The 18292-nt window shown below is 40.5% G+C and overlaps 1 protein-coding gene across 1 annotated transcript in view; it reads right to left on the bottom strand.

The window, feature by feature from the left end:
- The window catches only part of PTPRD (protein tyrosine phosphatase receptor type D), a 398081-nt gene that overhangs the window by 289103 nt on the left and 90686 nt on the right, over positions 1-18292 (bottom strand). The window contains exons 2-3 of the mRNA XM_065406322.1: positions 8132-8277; positions 1819-1960 (exon numbers count right to left, since the gene is read on the bottom strand). Of these exons, the coding sequence (XP_065262394.1) occupies positions 1819-1960; positions 8132-8277 (288 nt within the window). The remainder of the gene's footprint in view (positions 1-1818; positions 1961-8131; positions 8278-18292) is intronic.

Raw genomic sequence — 18292 nt, 5'->3', positions numbered from 1 at the left:
TCTAAATGGTGGGGCAAAGAATAATAAAACACACAGCGCCAAGAATTGTCTTTTTTAATGCTGTCTGATCGATGAAATTCTTGTCCCAGTAGACAAACACCCTCACAAACTCCCTGCCGTATGTTTATGTGGCTGGTATGGTACATTATGTGCTAATATTCCAATGAAAGAGCCTCCCTCCAAAATACAAAGTGGACAATGCACTGTCGGAGGGATTGGCAAGCGAGTGAGGAAGGGACACATTTCACATGTCAAAACAAAGTTCCTATCTGTCTCCAGAAGAATGAACAACAGATACAGAAGGCCATTTGATTACTAGCATTTACTCCAATGGGAGTATCATTTGTAAGCGAGTCCATAGGTTTGGCACTAAATCTTATATTCCAACTCCAGGGTTGAAAAATTAGATTATCCTTCCATTGGCCTCAATAACTATGTTTGCTAAAGAAAGAAAGAAAAAAAAAGATGTAGAAGATGACATGCATGTCTGAGGCTGAAGAAAAGCGTATTTGCGCCCAGTACTTTGGAGAAAATGTTTAGCTGCAGCTCATCCTTAAGTAAATACTGTTTCTGTAGTTTTGCCAAGGTCAGTGTCAGCTTGGATAACTTTCTGTATAAATGCCAATCATGCAAATAAAAGTTGCACAAGACAGCACTAACATACAAATCAGTTGCATTCACAAAACATTTTATTGTTTGCTTGTTCTAGCCAGAGTCTTCCCACTTTTCCTCCTAATCTTGCTTTCTTTGACCTTGAGTTTTCTTCCTCACCCTGTTCAGTAAGACGGAACCATTAGAGCAGGGTGGGCAAACTACGGCCCAAGGGCCACATCCGGCCCGCCGGACCGTCCTGCCCGGCCCCTGAGCTCCTGGCCCGGGAGGCTCGCCCCAGGCCCCTCCCTTGATGTCCCCCCTCCCCCGCAGCCTCAGCTCGCTCACTCTGCCGCTGGCGCAATGCTCTGGGCAGCGGGGCTGTGAGCTCCTGGGGCAGCGCAGCTGCAGAGCCCGTCCTGACCTGGTGCTCTGTGCTGCGTGGTGGTGGCGGAGGCAGCATGACCTGGCTCCAGCCAGGTGGCGCGGCTGTAGTGCCACCAGTGCTCGAGGCAGCGCAGTAAGGGGGCAGGGAGCAGGGGGGGTTGGATAGAGGGCAGGGGAGTTCGGGGTTGTGGTTGGGGGGGTGGATAGTGGGGGGGGAACAGGGGGTTGAATGGGGGCAGAGGTCCCAGGGGGCAGTCAGGAAGGAGGGGGGGTTGGATGGGGCGGCAGGGGGCAGTCAGGGGCAGGGGTTTTGGGGGCAGTCAGGGAACAGGGAGAAGGGGTGATTGGATGGGGCAGGGGTTCCGGGGGGGCCATCAGGAATGAGAGGAGGGGTTGGATGGGGTGGCGGGGGACCGGGGGCGGTCAGGGGACAAGGAGTGGGTGTGTGTGGATGGGGCAGGGGTCCTGGGGGAGGCCATCAGGGAACAGGGGGGGTTGGATGGGCCAGGAGTCCTGGGGGGGGGGAGAGATCGGAGGGGGGGGCCGGGCCACGACCCCCTCCCCTAACCGGCCCTCCATACAATTTCCGAAACCCGATGTGGCCCTCGGGCCAAAAAGTTTGCCCGCCCCTGCATTAGAGAGTCAAACATCCAAAAGAAAACCAAATCCAAACTTCAGACAAGGAAGTTCCCATTTTTCAGCATTCACAATATGACAGTACCCTACAAAAAGGAACCTTAAACACTTTTTCTTTCATTAGCTATAGAAAAAAACCACTGCAATGGTGTAATAGTTTTGACACTATCTAAGAAAATAAATTATTGTCTGACAAGGACTTACCACGTAAAACAGTGAGTCTAGTGGACACACTTATTTCTCCAACACTATTGGAAGCAACGCATTCATAAATAGCTTCATCTCGTGGAGTCCGCAGAGGCTGTATTCTGAGAACTGATCCAGATCCATCATCAAATTCTATTACCTATTGAAGGAAACAACAGCTGTCACAGGTGTTGTTACAAATGCCTACCTCTCAGCTAATTCTTGTATGCACGATGAACTATCAATATTCATAACATCAAAGCCAGTTTCATTTTTCAGTTATACATACAGAGGCAAATTCAACAGTGATTTAGACTGTAGTGTACATTGGTCATACAAACAGGTGTAAGTACGCTTAAGTGGCAATGCAGTGTAACATACACTGATATTCAGTGGATCTATGTAAGTGTAATTTACATGGAAGGGGTTAGTGAAAAAAAGCAACTAACAGGAAGGTGTAAGAAAGCATATCCTTACTTTAGGCCCCTCACACTTTCTTGTACCCCACTAACACTCTCCTGCTAGTTGCTTTTCCTGTTGCACTCCACTCCACATCTTCCCCCTTTGGCATGTAAGCTGAATTTATTTTGCACACACATCAAATACAAATAGCTAAGAATTATACTACTTTGCCACTTAAAGCCAACGTAAAATTCACTTTTGTTTACACCATGTTTGAATGTGGCCCAGACACTTCCAAGGGGGATGCCCCTGTTTTCTCCAGCTGTGAATTTGGTCCATGATGTATAATTAATATTAGCTGATAATATAATTTAAATAGAGTGTGTCCATCTTAGAGACAAAATGAAACGACTGTGTTGTTCTTGGTAGTGGTGTGTGGTTGTTGTTTTTGAATCATTTACATAAGAAACTTTCATTCCCCCACCTGAATATATATCTGTAGTCTGGAGCTAATAGGACTGCTGCCTCTTCCCTCCTCTTACTCAGGGAGATGAATCAATCATCTTGTCAGGATGCTGCTACTCTCTGCAGCAGCCCACTCACCACAGGCACCACATGCACCTTCCCTAGCAGCTAACTCAAAAAACAACTCACTTTTTTTTATTATTATTAATGGTGATATCCTATCTCCTAGAACTGGAAGGGATCTTGAAAGGTTATTGAGTCCAGCCCCCTGCCTTCACTAGCAGGACCAAGTACTGATTTTGCCCCAGATCCCTAAATGGCTCCCTCAAGAATTGAACTCATAACCCTGGGTTTAGCAAGCCAATGCTCAAACCTCTGAGCTATCCCTCCCCCCATTTTCATTAACTATGTACAACAGTTGAAGACTACCATCAGCCCTGATCCTGGCTATTAGGCTGGGATGCCATATTTATGGATCTCTTCAACATAATCTGGTGTTTGGTCAGAAAAATTTACGTTTCTGCTTAAGCTCCCTACTATGCTCGAGCTAAGAGGCTAACACCCTTACAGGTAGACATGAATGGTTCATAGGAACTACAGTGCATCATATTTGTCCAAGACTAAGTCACTAAGAACTCTTCTTCTGACTGATGCATTCATTCAGTCAGGCAGTGAAAGTAAATAAGTGCCAGGTCACTGCCTTGCAAATTTATAGTACCACAGCAGATTCTTGTTTGGCCCAGGAGGTTGTTATGTCCCTTGTTGAATGTCACATGACTCTAAAGAGGCAACCGACCCCTTCAGCCTTAAAAGATCCCTTGACAGAGCAGAACAAGAGTTATTTCTTGGGAGAATAGAAGAAAAAAGAGATTCCAACTTCCTGAGCTGTTGGGATCTCTGGAAATAAAATCATCAGGTCAAACTTCTGTGGGGGAGTCTCACCCACTCCTTCATTGGTTGCTATGTAACATTTGAGCCACGCACATTCCATACATGTTTGGGCAGTATTGCTATCATGTGCACGACAGAATTTACAAGCCCTAGCCCATTTGTCCTTGGTTTCTGTACACAAATGGGTTTTTGTATATGTAAAGTCTAACATTTAAATGCAAAATAATAGCACTCAAAAATACATATGCAAAGTTGTACCTGCACAAATGCAATCTATGTTTTGAAAATCTGATTCTTAGAGTTCAAGCTACATGTAGGGAATACCAGGATTTGCCTTTGCCTCATTTGGGAATTAAAATAAAAGGATAAGAGATTAATAGCAAGGCCCTCTATGAAAATCAAAGGGTCACCTTCTCTTGGTAAATGAAAAGAAAACGTTTTTGTTTGCGGGCATGAGACAAGTGCAGCTTCTCCCATGGTAGGCCTTCTACAGAGCACTGGGCAGGATGTTGTTGAACCAGGCCCGGTCCCACAGACTGCAGCATTGATTACCAGTCTCCACGGTTTTGGACTCAGCTTATATGGATGTTACCTCACCGTGCACATCCTAAGGCTGGTTTACTGGCTTTTCTGAGACTGGGAGGAGTCTGAGGGACAGCAAAATAATATGTGCTCTCTTGGGGAGAGATCAATGCCACAGCCCACATACTGACTTCCTTTTCTCTGTTCTTTAAAGAAAGCCACCATCTTGAACAAACCTAGAGGGCACACAGATCTCCCTCTGATGTGAACCAAAACAGGACAGCTGGTATATATGATGTGTGGGCTGCTATGGAGGGAGAGGAGGCTCCACAAGTCGAGAAACAGGTTGGTACAACTATTTGACTCAGAAGGGGAAAGGAGGAGAATGTCAGGACCTGAGACATGGGCAGTCTGTCCTAGTGGTCGGAGTAGGGGTAGTCAGGCCTCGTGATCAGAGTTAAAATCAGTATCCAGGATCCAAGACAGAGGTGAGAGCAGGAATCAGAATCCAGGAAGCAAGCCAGTGGTCACAGCAGGAATCAGAAACCAGGGATCAAACAGGAGTCAGGTCCAGTGCAGCAGCCAGTCAGGAAGCCCCTCAGTTGCTCAGACAACTTCCTATGCCTCCTTCTGGCCAATCGCTGGGGCTGGCCATCGTCCCCAATTAGGATCTTCGAGGGCAGGACCTCTGCGAGGGGTCAGAGTTCTGTGAGCCTCTCATATGCAGTAGTGCTGGGTCAGCTTCCCAGGGGAAACCAGGGTGTGAAAGCTGCCTGAGAACCTGTGGGCCTTTACAGGGAAGCCAAATCACTGCAGAATGGGGAAGCTTCAGCAGATGAATGCTACTAATGTTCCCTTTAGCTGCACATTACACTATGGATTACATATACGCCACCAGTGGTTTTGATTATGGGTAGGATTGGAAAAGAAAAGATTTTTATCAGTAACGGTTGGTAAAAATTAATTTAACCATACACACACCAACCAACAAAAAAATATTTTCATCAATAACAGAAATTTACAGTTAAGCAAAGCAAGAAAAATGCAGCTTGAGAACTTATCAGTATTTGATTTAAGGATATTTACTTCATAGTATTTTGACAAGTGATGTTAACAATTGTATTTTAACAGTTATAAAGTTTTAACTTTTTGAATCTCAGTGTCTACTGTCATTAAAAAAATATTGTCTAGACCCTCCCCCAATTTCCTAGAACTGTGAAAATTTAAATTTAAATTGATAAAATAATTTTAAAATGCTTAAAACCAATAATTTTGTGCAATTGTGAAAATCAGGAAAACATGCTTAAAAATAAAAAATATTATCCATAAAAATTACAAAAAAAAATTAAAATCAATTTCTGCCAAGCCTATTTATGGGCTAAAAATGTTACCTCCTGAACAGTATGGACAAAAGAACTGTGAAGTGAAACCCAGTAGTTCTGGCACTCTGATTGCAAGCAAGATATCTCCCAAACTGTAAAAGGGACCTCTAATGGCGAACATTTATTTATTATATGTCATTTCAAACTGGTTTTTGTTGCATGCTTGTTTTATAATTCCTAGTTTATCTGCAGATGGTTTACATTTTGTTGGTTTTTAAGGAAAGAAAATACTATCTGTACATATTGTTTTCCATCAGGAGATAAGAGAAACTCCTCCTCACTTGCATAGCAGTAAGCTCCTCAGAATTCCCCAGTAGTCAGAGAGGCTTGCAACTGAAATCTTAGGAAACTGAGACACCCTACGAACACTGGGTAATCCTAGATGCTGACTGGCTAATGGAAAAGTTGCAGCTGACCAGGCTGGGCAAACCTTGTGGAGTTCAGGTGTTGAGTCTAAAAATTAATTTTTGGGGTACACCACATGAATAAGTTTGTGAACTCTTCTTTCCTTTCCTGAACTCAAATCTTTCTGCCCGCTCCCAAATGTTTAGCTAAAGTGATGCCTGTACTCCTGCATGTTCTAGGAGTAGAACCTACATCTCTCCATAACGTGGTGCGGTGAAATACACATTTTTCATTTGTTTCCTCTTCCCCTCCTCCATTTCTTTTGCAGTATCTCCTAACCAGGATTCTTACCCAATAATTTTCAAGCTGAACTTCTAATCCATGTTGTTTGAATGGATTTGAAGCAGGAAAAACACCATGCAATGTTCATTTATAATATATATTTACTGTATGAAAGGTCTGCCCTATGCCTTAAATTTCTGAAAAGATAAATTGCTCTTATTAATTACTGGGCAATACCACGTTCTTGGAATTGTTCAAACAGGGAGCAAAAGCACTTTTATAATGAGAGAGAGGCAGGTGAAGCCTCCTTACTACTGAGTAATGAAATTCAGAAAGATACATAAACATTTATTTTAGCGAATAAGGGAAAAACAAGAATAGTTATCTGAGACCCCTGTAGTTACTGCTGAGGTGCAAAGTCCGAAATATTCCCTGTTTCTCCATGTGCCTTTTCTGAATCTAATTTCTGCTGTTGCTCTAATTTCCATTTGAAAATTCTACAGCATGAGTTAATGGCTTTTTTTGGAGAGGGAAGAAAGCTCCTTAAAGTGTTGATGTGCTTTCTGTTTTAACTAACTAGCTTTTCAGTGCTTTATAATGAAAATTACCTGTTAAATGTTTCATAATTCTTTGAAACATGTCCTATCCTGTTTGAATATGCACTCTTGTTCCACATACCACTTAAGGACTTTTAAAAATACATTTTACATCATATATTTATAGTTCAGTTCAAATATTTTATGGAAGTAAAACATGTTTATCTTTTAGCCTATTCTCCCATAAAACAAATATAGAAATAAACATAAAATGGTATATGAAACAAATAAAACAAAATACTGCAAAATAAAACTAAGTCAACACAAATACAATACCCAGACATATACATGATCTGTCTGACTGTTTGTTGCTCATCTTCAATGTAGATTTTGTGACCATTATGGGACAGATTGCATATGCTTTATTATAAAGCGCCTATTCTCCTCTCACTCCAATTACGTAAAAAAGAATTGTGCATATTCATTGAAAGCTGTAAACAATTACTTGCATTGAGTGGAGAGTACATATCTTAAAATCCTTTGACAACTATTTTTCTTACTGAATTAAATACATTTGCAAAGAACCATAATAGCTAGTGAAAGGTTGATAGATCTTGTATGGTACCAAAACATGAGCTGATTGCTTTTAAATACTCTTAAAATAAAACGATTAGCCCACACAAGAAATAAAATGTAGCCTTTGGTCTATTGACATAGCAGGCCTAATTTACAAATCCGTATGTGAGTTATCAACTCAAATACCATTAAAAGCTAACATCCTGGGTGAGTCCTGTGAAAAATTATCCCAATGCATTTTGGTTTGTCTCTTCATAGTCAGAGGCACAGACTTACATTTTCCTATAAACATTCTGGCATGCAAGTCTAGACCATTCATTCATATAGCATGTGTCAGAACTGTGTGATAGATAATTTATAATAGTACTTTGCCTTGTGATTATTTTCTAAAAGCAAAATTCTATTTTTAATACTGAGAAGCTAGTAGAGATGCAGCTGAAGTTATACATAATCAACTCCAGGTTTTTGGTGTCATCTTCTCTGAACAGGCATCTGGAACAATCCATAGGCCAATCCAACCTTAGTCCTAACTTCTCCCACCACTTAAAGAGGCAATAGTGTCCCCAGAATTACCCCCCAGAAACACCCCAACGCTCCACTAGTAGACAGTCTTTATCATTTTGTTCAATTTCTGGCCATGAAAGGTAGGAAAGCCGCCTCCTCTGAGACCATTCCCAATGCTAATCTTTAGAAAAAGTCAAAAGGAAACTCTTAAGAGATAGCAAAACTGTCTTCTCTTCAGTGGTCTTGCGGACAACCAGTTTGCAGAGTAGGTGATTCCCAGGACTGCTTGCAAAGATTTATCCCCTGTGGTGATGGCTATTTGCTTAGTCATTGATAATAAAGCACACTCACCAGGATTAAAAACATAAAATAAATGTGATGTTAGAATGAATGTTTTTCAGAGGAACAGAACAATGGACCTAATACCTCAAATCTCTGATTGCTGACTTTCTTTCCCTTTTTATTCCAGACAATTTTAGGTCTTGGGTCTCCTGTAGCTTGGCAGATGAATGATGCGACTCCTCCAGAGACCCCTGTCTGATCAACGGGAGTTCTTGTAAACTTTGGCGGTGCTAAAACAAGAAAATAAGTAACAAAATAAATCTAAGCAGTAGACATAAAAAAGCATGTCAAGCTGTCAAAATGAAAATAAAAAAAGGAGGAAATACTTTGTTTCTCTAGGAATTGTATTCACCTGTAAGAGAAAGCTTTTTAAAAAACCTTAAAAGGTCAGGGGAGCACTTAGAGATTTGACTAGTAAAATGTGTATTAACACAGAAATCTAATACCATCAGAATAGGAAGACCATGCATTAATTTTTATCACCATTATAAATAAAAATCTAATTTGTCCTCTGTTGCAAAATGAGCTCATCAATCAAATGGAATAAGATCATGGTTCATGGCTTAATGTTACTATCAGGGGATGTCATGAAAGCAAGTTTTCCACCTCTGAGCCATTAAAATCAGTGACATTTAGGACAGAAACATTTGGAAAAGTTTGAGGAGACGGGTGTAAATGCCTACAGATTAAAAAATCCAGACCAGAGAGGAGAAAGGACAATTGCAGTAGAGAAACTAATGCTTGCCCACAGTTCAAAAGACACCACATTTATAAATCCTGGCCTATCTCCCAAATTATGCCATATTTTGCTGAAGGAACAAGGGAAAGAAGATACTGTATCTGCAGAGATATGGTGACAAGAAAAAAGAGAGTGGGAGAAAGGAGAAATGAAAAGATAAAAGGAAACATGGGGGGGGGGGGGAAACAGAAAGGAAAGGAAAGTAGTAGGGATTTTCACTAATTATTTTCTTTCCTTCTGTCCAAGAATAACATTCCTTGTGTTAATGTAGTCAGCCTTGATGATGAGAATCGTGGTTAACCAAAACTCTCAGTTATACCAAGACCGGATATGACCTTGATGTGTGAGGTCTGACCAGTGCATGTAGATGTATGTGCTGCAAAGTCCTTGAGTACAGCTGCTGCATTCTCTTACATAGCTAGCCAGCCTTCAGCAATCTATTATATTTGGGGGAGCAAACTTAAAGTTAGTGTTTCAAGGTCAGTGACCCGCAGATATCCAGGGTTTCCATTGTATCAGTTTCCTTTATTTTGAACTGGTATATAAAGGTATTATATGGAGGTTACTATGTTTATCTTGAAATGGAGTGGAATTAGGTTTTGGAATGCGTGGCATGGATTTAATCAACAATACGGGTCTAACTCAAGTCCTGTGCACCTCTTCTGATGCATTATTTTTTTCCCCACTTTTCCTTTCCCCCTTTTCTTTCATCATCTATCTCCTCTCTTGGTTATTCTCTTTTGTTCTCTTTCCTTTTCTTTTCTAGCCCTCCCTGGTATGGCTTCTCCTTTGTACTGGTTTTTTTTTTTTTTTTAATTTGCTACTTCTCACATAACTTCTAACATTATGCTCTGCTGAATTGGCCTTTCCAGAGAAAGGGCTTCTTGTCAAGCAGTTATCAGCAATGTAGAAAACCAGGAGACTATAAACAAGTATCAATAACCATAGTAGGAAAAATGTTAAAATCAGTGAAAAATGATGAATTTTGTTCAATATCTTCATTAATGATCTGGATGATCGGATGTTTGCGGATCCAAGTTTGCGGCTGACACTAAGCTGCGGGGAGAGGTAAATATGCTGGAGAGTAGGGATGGAGTCCAGAGTGACCTAGACAATTTGGAGAATTCAGCCAAAAGAAATCTGATGAGGTTCAACAAGGACAAGTGCAGAATCCTGCACTTAGGACGGAAGAATCCAATGCACTGCTACAGGCTGGGGACTGACTGGCTAAGCAGCAGTTCTGCAGAAAAGGACCTGGGGATTACAGTGGACAAGAAGCTGGATATGAGTCAACAGTGTGCCCTTGTTGCCAAGAAGGCTAATGGCATATTGGGCTGCATTAGTAAGAGCATTGCCAGCAGATCAAGGGAAGTGATTATTCCCCTCTCTTCGGCACTGGTGAGGCCACATCTGGAGTATTGCATCCAGTTTTGGGCCTCCCACTACAGAAAGGATGTAGACAAATTGGAGAGTCCAAAGGAGGGCAATGAAAATGATTAGGGGGCTGGGGCACATGATTTATGAAGAGAGGCTGAGGGAATTGGGCTTATTTAGTCTGCAGCAGAGAAGAGTGAGGAGGGAATTTCATAGCAGCCTTCAACTCCATCCTTAGAGGTGGAATCTCCATCCTTAGAGGTTTTTAAGGGCCAGCTTGACAAAGCCTTGGCTGGAATGATTTAGTTGGGGATGGTCCTGCTTTGAGCAGGGGATTGGACTAGATGACCTCCTGAGGTCTCTTCCAACTCTAATATTCTATGAACTACCTGAAGCGGGGTTCCAAAGAGGATGGAGCTAGGTTGTTCTCAGTGGTGGCAGATGACAGAACAAGAAGCAATGGTCTCAAGTTGCAGTGGGATATTGGATATTGGTTGGATATTAGGAAAAACTATTTCACTAGGAGGGTGCTGAAGCACTGGAATGGGTTACCTAGGGAGGTGGTGGAATCTCCATCCTTAGAGGTTCTAAGGTCCGGCTTGACAAAGCCCTGGCTGGGATGATTTAGTTAATGTTGGTCCTGCTTTGAGCAGGGAGTTGGACTAGATGACCTCCTGAGGTCTCTTCCAACGCTAATCTTCTATGATGCTACGTGAAATGAATAAAAAGGGGGACATAATAGGTGGCTACTGTGACATTGCACTCCATATGTTTTATGGAAATATGCTAATGAGTGTGAATATAATGTAACTGGAATATGCTTCATGCAAAAGGTCTCTTGTAAGGTATCATTACAAAGCTTATAATCTACTGAGTGTGTTCATCCTATTTGTATGTATGTATTAGTTCTATGTCTGGAGTTAGGAGAATAATATATACATTTGTATTACTGATGGAAACATGTTAAGTGGAAGCAATTAAGGGTGCTTCAGAATCAATCACCTGTAAATGGCTCTGCTTACTCGCAAGCCTTCCTGCATTCCTGTGAGTCAAGCCAGGAAGAATGGGGGCTTGGGGTCTCTCAGGACATGTGACCATGTCACCTGATACTGGAATCCATCTTAAACCTGGTGCTTTTCCTTTTAAAAGGAGGGGTAGGAACCCAGAGAGACAAAAGATTCCTGCCTTGTAGCAAAGCTATAAAAGGGGGTGGAACAGAACAAAGGGGGCTGCCAGTCATGAGAAATCCCCGAGTTACCACTTGAGCTGGAATTAACAAGGTCTGTAGCAGGGGAAAGGATTGGAAGCTTATTGGAACATCTCTGAGGGTGAGATTTACCTGTCTTCAGTTTCTTAAATGTATTAGGCTTAGACTTGCATGTTTTGTTTTATTTTGCTTGGTAACTTGCTTTGGTCTGTCTGTTATTTCTTGAAACCACTTAAATCCTACTTTTTATACTTAATAAAATCACTTTTGTTTATTAGTAAACCCCGAGTAAGTGATTAATACCTGGGGGAGCAAACAGCTGTTCATATCTCTCGATCAGTGTTATACAGGGCGGCCAATTTATGAGTTTACCCTGTATAAGCTTTATAGAGAGTAAAACGGATTTATTTGGGGTTTGGATTCCATTGGGAGTTCGGTGTCTGGGTGCTGGAGACAGGAACACTTCTTAAGCTGTTTTCAGTTAAGTCTGCAGCTTTAAGGCCGTGGTTCAGACCCTGTGTTGCAGCAGGCTTGCATGTCTGGCTCAACAAGACAGGGTTCTGAAGTCTCAAGCCATCAGAGAAAACGGGCTCAGAGGTAGTTTCAGCACATCAGGTGACAGTCCCAAGGAGGTCTCTGTGACCGAACCCATCACAGCTACCATTATAAATGACTTACTGTACTGTACTAAATAGCCATATTTAATATAAGAGAATCAAGAATATCCTGAGTATAACAAGATGAACCATGTATTTTTAATGCTATTGTTAAAATGTTACAAGCAAATTGTGAAAAACTGTTTGCCAACAATGAGAACAAAACAATGCTGCTGGGAAATTCCCACATTTTGAATAGATGTGACAGGCAAAATATGCATTGCTATAGTCTCAATTACAATTTAAATTGACTTGATCAGATAATGTTCCACAATTATTTTATGCTTCCATCAAGGTTTTGTTTCATTTCATTAAAAAAAAAAAAAAAAAAAAAAAGGAGTCTCAGGATTCACAATCATAGCAGTTGTTTTAGTATATATCAAAACCATTTTACAGTTAGAGTGTTACCTCCAGTGATGGAAAGTGGCAGCAGAGTTTAGTTGACGTAATTAGCCTCTATAAGCAAGCAGCTTCTCAGAATGCTCTGGGGACCTTGACCTGTTCACTGAACTAATTCTGTCTACTGAAGTTCCACATGCTTGAAAAACAAGTGCACTAGGTAAGTCTAGAACTAACAAAGTAAAGAGCATGTCACTGTCCCTATACGAATCCAACCACTATAGTGAAAAGTCTGTCGCAAAACAAAACCTGGAGTCATGAATAGCCAAAGAAATAACAGGAAAGAAATGGGAAAATCCTGAGCCTGAGATACAAAGTTTATGCCTGGATCTCAAGAGAGAGAACAATTAAGTCTGACAGAAAGCATCTGGCTTTAACAGATCCTGGTAGTTTTGGACCTTTTTCTATGTACGTATTAACCTTCCACTCTGATATGTAAAAAGATTGGGCCTGAAATGCTCATATTCCATTACACAAGCTGTGATTTTGTGTTATCAAGATAAAGTTGAAATATTACCATGCTCCTTTTATTCTTTTTGACAGTGTTAATTCAACGAAACACCTGCAAAACACTTGAAAGAAAAATGCTGGGTAGGTGAGTCCTTGGATTAAAATAACTGTGGGTTTAGGCTACTTAGGAAATATTTTAACGCAAAACTGTATGAATCCACACATGCCTTACACCACATCTTCTACAGATTAGCCCACTGATTTAAATCTCACAACAATGAAGCAACAAAAAGTATGACTTACTTCCTTTGAGCCATTTAAGCGGTTTGTTTTTCAAGACACAAGCTATACACTGTAAATCATATCAAGGATTAAGAATGGCTCCTTTTCACTCCCCACAGCCACTAACTCAGTTATCTTGGGGGCGGGATTATACAGAATATTTTTAAAAAAAGCTTAAACTAAAAGTACGTTGAATCAATTCTCTAGATGAATAAAATATTCTATTTTAAGGTTTTATAGCGCTGCCCATCAACACACTATATAAGGCAGTACCATGCTCTATTGCTCTGCTGTAAAACGTAGTGGTGAAAAAGGAAGGAGAAATAAAGGGTACATTTCCCCTTATAAAAATCCAGAGCCAAATTCTCTCCTGGTGTAAATTAGTACAACTCCAATGAAGGCTAGGGGGCTGGCTGCACCAATTTATACCAGAAAATAATTTGGTTTTAAAATTACTTGAAGCCTTTTTAAAAATTACTTGAAGCCTTTATTTCCAATATTGTGCAAACTGCACTTCTGCTTAAGGAATATTCTGCCCTGAAAACTGTAAAGCTAACACTTTCTTATACAGAGATATGCATGCTGACTGTAGAGACAAAAAGAAGGGGCAGGGGTGGGGCTTTAGGGGAAGTACTGGAGCAGGGAGAGGGGCCTCAAGGGAAGAGGCAGAACAGGAGTGGGACCTTGGGGGGGAAGAGGAGGAGCAGGAGGGGGTCCAGTTGTCAGCAATTAGAAAGTTGGCAACCCTAAGCCCAGGCTGCTGAGAGTGAGCAAGCTAGATTCTATTCCGTCTTGTGTAACACCAGCAGAATTGTTTACTAGGTTCCATACATACCTGTGCAATTCTACTGAAGGCAATGAGTTTGCAGAAATATAACTATGGGCTTAGTTTGGCCTTCAGAATTTATAGTGTTGATTCATAAGAGGGGAGGGGGGAAAATCTATTTGGCTCTTAAATCCCAGGATGAGGTTTTGCAGGGCTGGGGTATTTAATGAAAAAAATGTTAATAGTAAACTGAGAACATTTGTTATGGGAATGACAGAGGCAAAAAAGTGGGACCCAGGATGATATTTTTACAGACACTTTTCAGAGGAAAACAACATTTTAAAATAGTTCTGAGAAGAATTTAGTATGACTTTTATTAGTAAAGAGACCAAACCTTCCAATTTAACGGTGAGAAGCCTGGGAACTTCTTTTCCCCATTGTTTCATTTCACCAAGTAAAACAATCTACCACGTAGAAATTCCTCTCTCTTTAGCAAGAAAAAGCTGTCCACTGGAATGAGTGTTCAATGTGATGAACAGCGTTTAGAGTAAAGAGAGAAGTCTAAACAGTGTGCATGTTCTCAGTTCTGCCCTTCTGCTGAAATAGAATGGTGATAACACTGGTTCATTGTTTCATGATAACCTCATTCAGAAGACTAAGTTATTGGAAAATTCTTTCACTCTGAGAAATATGCCTGCGTCGCTAAGTCAGAAGTACAACAGTGATACCTATACACATTTTTTTAAAAGTGAACTTTTGTATTTTGTGTGAATATTTTGTGACCCCACAAAAAGTGTAGGTACAGAAGTGTCCCAACTTCCCATCTTGAAAATATGACAACATTATTTATTTGACTAACATACAATATCACAGAGGTCCAGTTATGATTAAAAAACTGTGTCCTCCTTTGGATGAAAAGTAGAGGTACTAAACACGTATGAGACAGAGAATGGAAGAATTATGGTATTCCTAGAGTTTTCAGACATTTACTGCATAAAACGTTTGATTTTAGCAGTTCACCTCCTTATATTGATCAAATTAAATTTAATTGGGCAAGTCAGTTAAATTGTCAGCTTCAGGCTCCCCAACTGCACAAGGAGAATAATACTTCCCAGTTTTATAGAAGTGTGAGAATAAATTCATTAATATCTGTGAGGCATTCACCTAGCTGGCTGGACAGATACATAAATATCATGATGTCTATCCATCAACTCATCCGTGAATGCACTCATCTAGTTATTTATAAAGTGCCTATCACCAAAGTAAAATTATTTTAGATCAGCCCCAGACGGGGGGGGGAAAGTTTTTCTTGTTACCTTTACATTTATAAAGGTTGTAAATTAAAGTTTGATACAAATGATCTCTGCATTAAATGTTGTCAATATCTTGACTTTGATTCCATCCTAATTTGCTAGGCGCTCTGATGGCAAATACAATTACCACCCTACACACACAATTCTGCTTATTAACATGAGGACAATGTCAACTGCAAACTGACAATTATTTTTAACCTCCCTTATGTGATGCTCTCCTCGGGGAACCCAGAACTGTAAGCCCCAGTGTTACCTCCCTTGCCTCAGCAAGACAGAGCTTTGCTGTAGGTTAGAGATTGTGAAACAGCTCCCTCCACACCCGTCTGTTTGCTTCACCAGTGAACTCCTTGAGACTCCCAGGCTTAACCTTGGCTGGCAGGTAATAATCAGTGAACCACAGTTCTTGAGTTCCCCAGGGATGTCTCTCTGTAACACCCAATCTGTCTCACTGGGCACTCACAGCAATTATTACGTTTGCTGCCTCCAAAGACATAGTACACACCCCAGTCTGTTACTTTAGCCCAGGTCCCACACATTACTTTAATGTTCAGCACTGAGATGGTTTTATAACAAAACAAGAATATATTTATCAACAAAGATACCAGGCAAGAATAAGAGAGACAGAAAAGGGTTATAAACAAAACAAAAATAACATGCTTTCTAGTGCCTAAAACTTAATTCTAGCAAGCTATGTTTATGCCTAAAACAATTTCTCTCTTATGACAAACTACCACCATCTCCAGTCTTCCAGGCAAGGGGATCCAACTTTCACAAAATCAGAGGACACTGTCCCCTTTGCCCTCTAACCTCTAGCTAACTCAGGGGTTCTCTCCTCTGCCTTTTATAGTCCAGCAAACCTTTGAAATGTATTCTTTTGAAATGTATCCCCAGATAAAATTCTCCCCTGCTGTTTGCCTCTTCCTATTCACTTCCCATCCCTCTGTTGACTCATATGTAAAAGTAACCTCCATAGTCTTTGTCATCACCTTGCTCGATTTACATTGGAGCCACAGGCAAACAGGCAAAACAACATTCTCTTGTCTAGGACAAGACTTGTCTAGAATTGCTTATCAAGTCTGCCCCCAAAACATATTTTAGGAACATATTTCCAGCACACACACATAACTCTTCACACATCATCTGTACATACATCATGCAATGATATTCATGACCAGCGTGCCATCCGTTTTTATGATACCTTAGTCAATACACTTTTATAGTACAATAATATTGTATACAATCAGTCAATTCAATTGCTTATTCTTTGGGGTTCAGACTTCCTGTTCTTGCCACTGGGTGTCTGGACCTGGATTGTCACACCTTTGCAACTGCAGTCCAGAGTCCAACAAAAACTCTCTTGGCACAGTTCAACAACACGGGACACTTCCAATGCAATGAATTCCGCCAAAGTAAAAAAGATGCAAGCAGTTATCAGCTACCACTTTACAGGTTATTTCAGCATTTTTCTACTTCTGACTGGCCAGCTTAAATGTTCCAACAAAACTACAATTAAGACAACAAAAAGCTAAATGTAAAGTATAGAATAAATCTATAGAATAAATCAGTGCCTCATTTGCCTAATTTTAATTCAAAATTGCATGTGTGGACATCATAGAAACATTCAATATTGGCTACTAAGCCCATAGCCCATAACAAACTTATTTTATTTTAGATATTTAGCAATACTTTAAAAAAATAAGGATTTAAAATCATAAACTGTTTATATCGAATGTGATGTATCATCGCCCTTTAATAAAACACAGCATCCTTCTGTAATCTAGAGCTATATAAATGAAATTTAAAAGCTCTGAAACATTTTAGAAAAGATACTTCTAATGTGCAAATATAACACAAATGGTGAATCAGTGTTGTGAAATGTAGCCGACACCATTCTCTGTCTCTCTCCCCCACCTTCTCAGTAGGCCAGGCCCTTCAGTGGAATGTGGGTCTATGTGCTCAGTTCTCTTGTGTCACTGATGTTACAGTCCCAACCACATCTGTATACACACACATGCATACAAAATATTTTTATGAGCTTGATGAAACCATGTTATGAGTTTAATTAAACCCGACTAAGACTGATCGGTATGAACTCACTCTTCAATTAACATAACTGTAAGCATAATCCCGCACCTAAAACAAAAGGTGTATGTGAACCTGTCCAGGAACTTTTGGCTGAGTACTGTTTTGTGGGGAGAGGGGGAATGGAAACAGAGAACACACATAAACTGAGGACAAGAGAGAGAGGGAGAGGCAAGAAAGCCAAACAGTAGCCAGTGAGCGCAGTGTGACCCTGGAAAAAGTTAGAGAGCTTTTGGATCTGGTGTTAGCTAAAGAGGCTTAGAGGCTGTAAACTAAGAAATCACTCTTTTTGTTCTTTGTTCCTTCTGAGTTCAGAGATACAGGATTTTGTACATGCCTTGTTCGTAAACAAGGCAGCATCAGAGAAAATACTGTATCAGACTCCATCAGTTTCTACTTCCAGGTGGAATATTCCCCAGAGCTCCAAACTTTGACTAGCTGCTTGGGTTGAAAAGTGGCAGCAATATTCTCTCCTTCTCCCTTCCATGATGTCATGCTCCTTGGAAGCGTTGCCAAATTTCTGAAGAGCTGATGTTATAAACAGAATAATCCTAGTGTGGTTTACAGTGCTGTCCTATGGTGAATGCATGAGGATGCAGGTATTACAGCTCCCACAGCATTCAGGGAAACTCTTCACCTAGATGTTATGACAATTAGTCATTGTTATAATTGGTAATCCTGGAGGAAACCTGGCTGACTGCAATGTAAGTTTTCTCTGCAGAGCTGTTCTAACAATTCACACAAGGTGCACAATGGAAATGTGTATTTGTTTTGCTTTAATAGTTATTTTAGGAAAAAACAAAGTTTACCATAATTATTGTTATTCTACAAAATTTAATTTGCATCACTTTTTCTGTTTTATAAAATAAGATGATGATAATAAAGTATTGTCAGTTTTTGAATGTTAAAACGCAGATTATAGACTTGAGAATTTTCAAGAACTGACAAAGTTTCCCTGCTTCCCAGGTAAATTTGTT

Source organism: Emys orbicularis, chromosome 6 (genome assembly GCF_028017835.1).
Source record: "Emys orbicularis isolate rEmyOrb1 chromosome 6, rEmyOrb1.hap1, whole genome shotgun sequence".
NCBI classification, from domain to species: domain Eukaryota; kingdom Metazoa; phylum Chordata; order Testudines; family Emydidae; genus Emys; species Emys orbicularis.
Note: the sequence above shows the minus strand (reverse complement) of the source record. Positions and strands in the feature narration are given on the sequence as shown.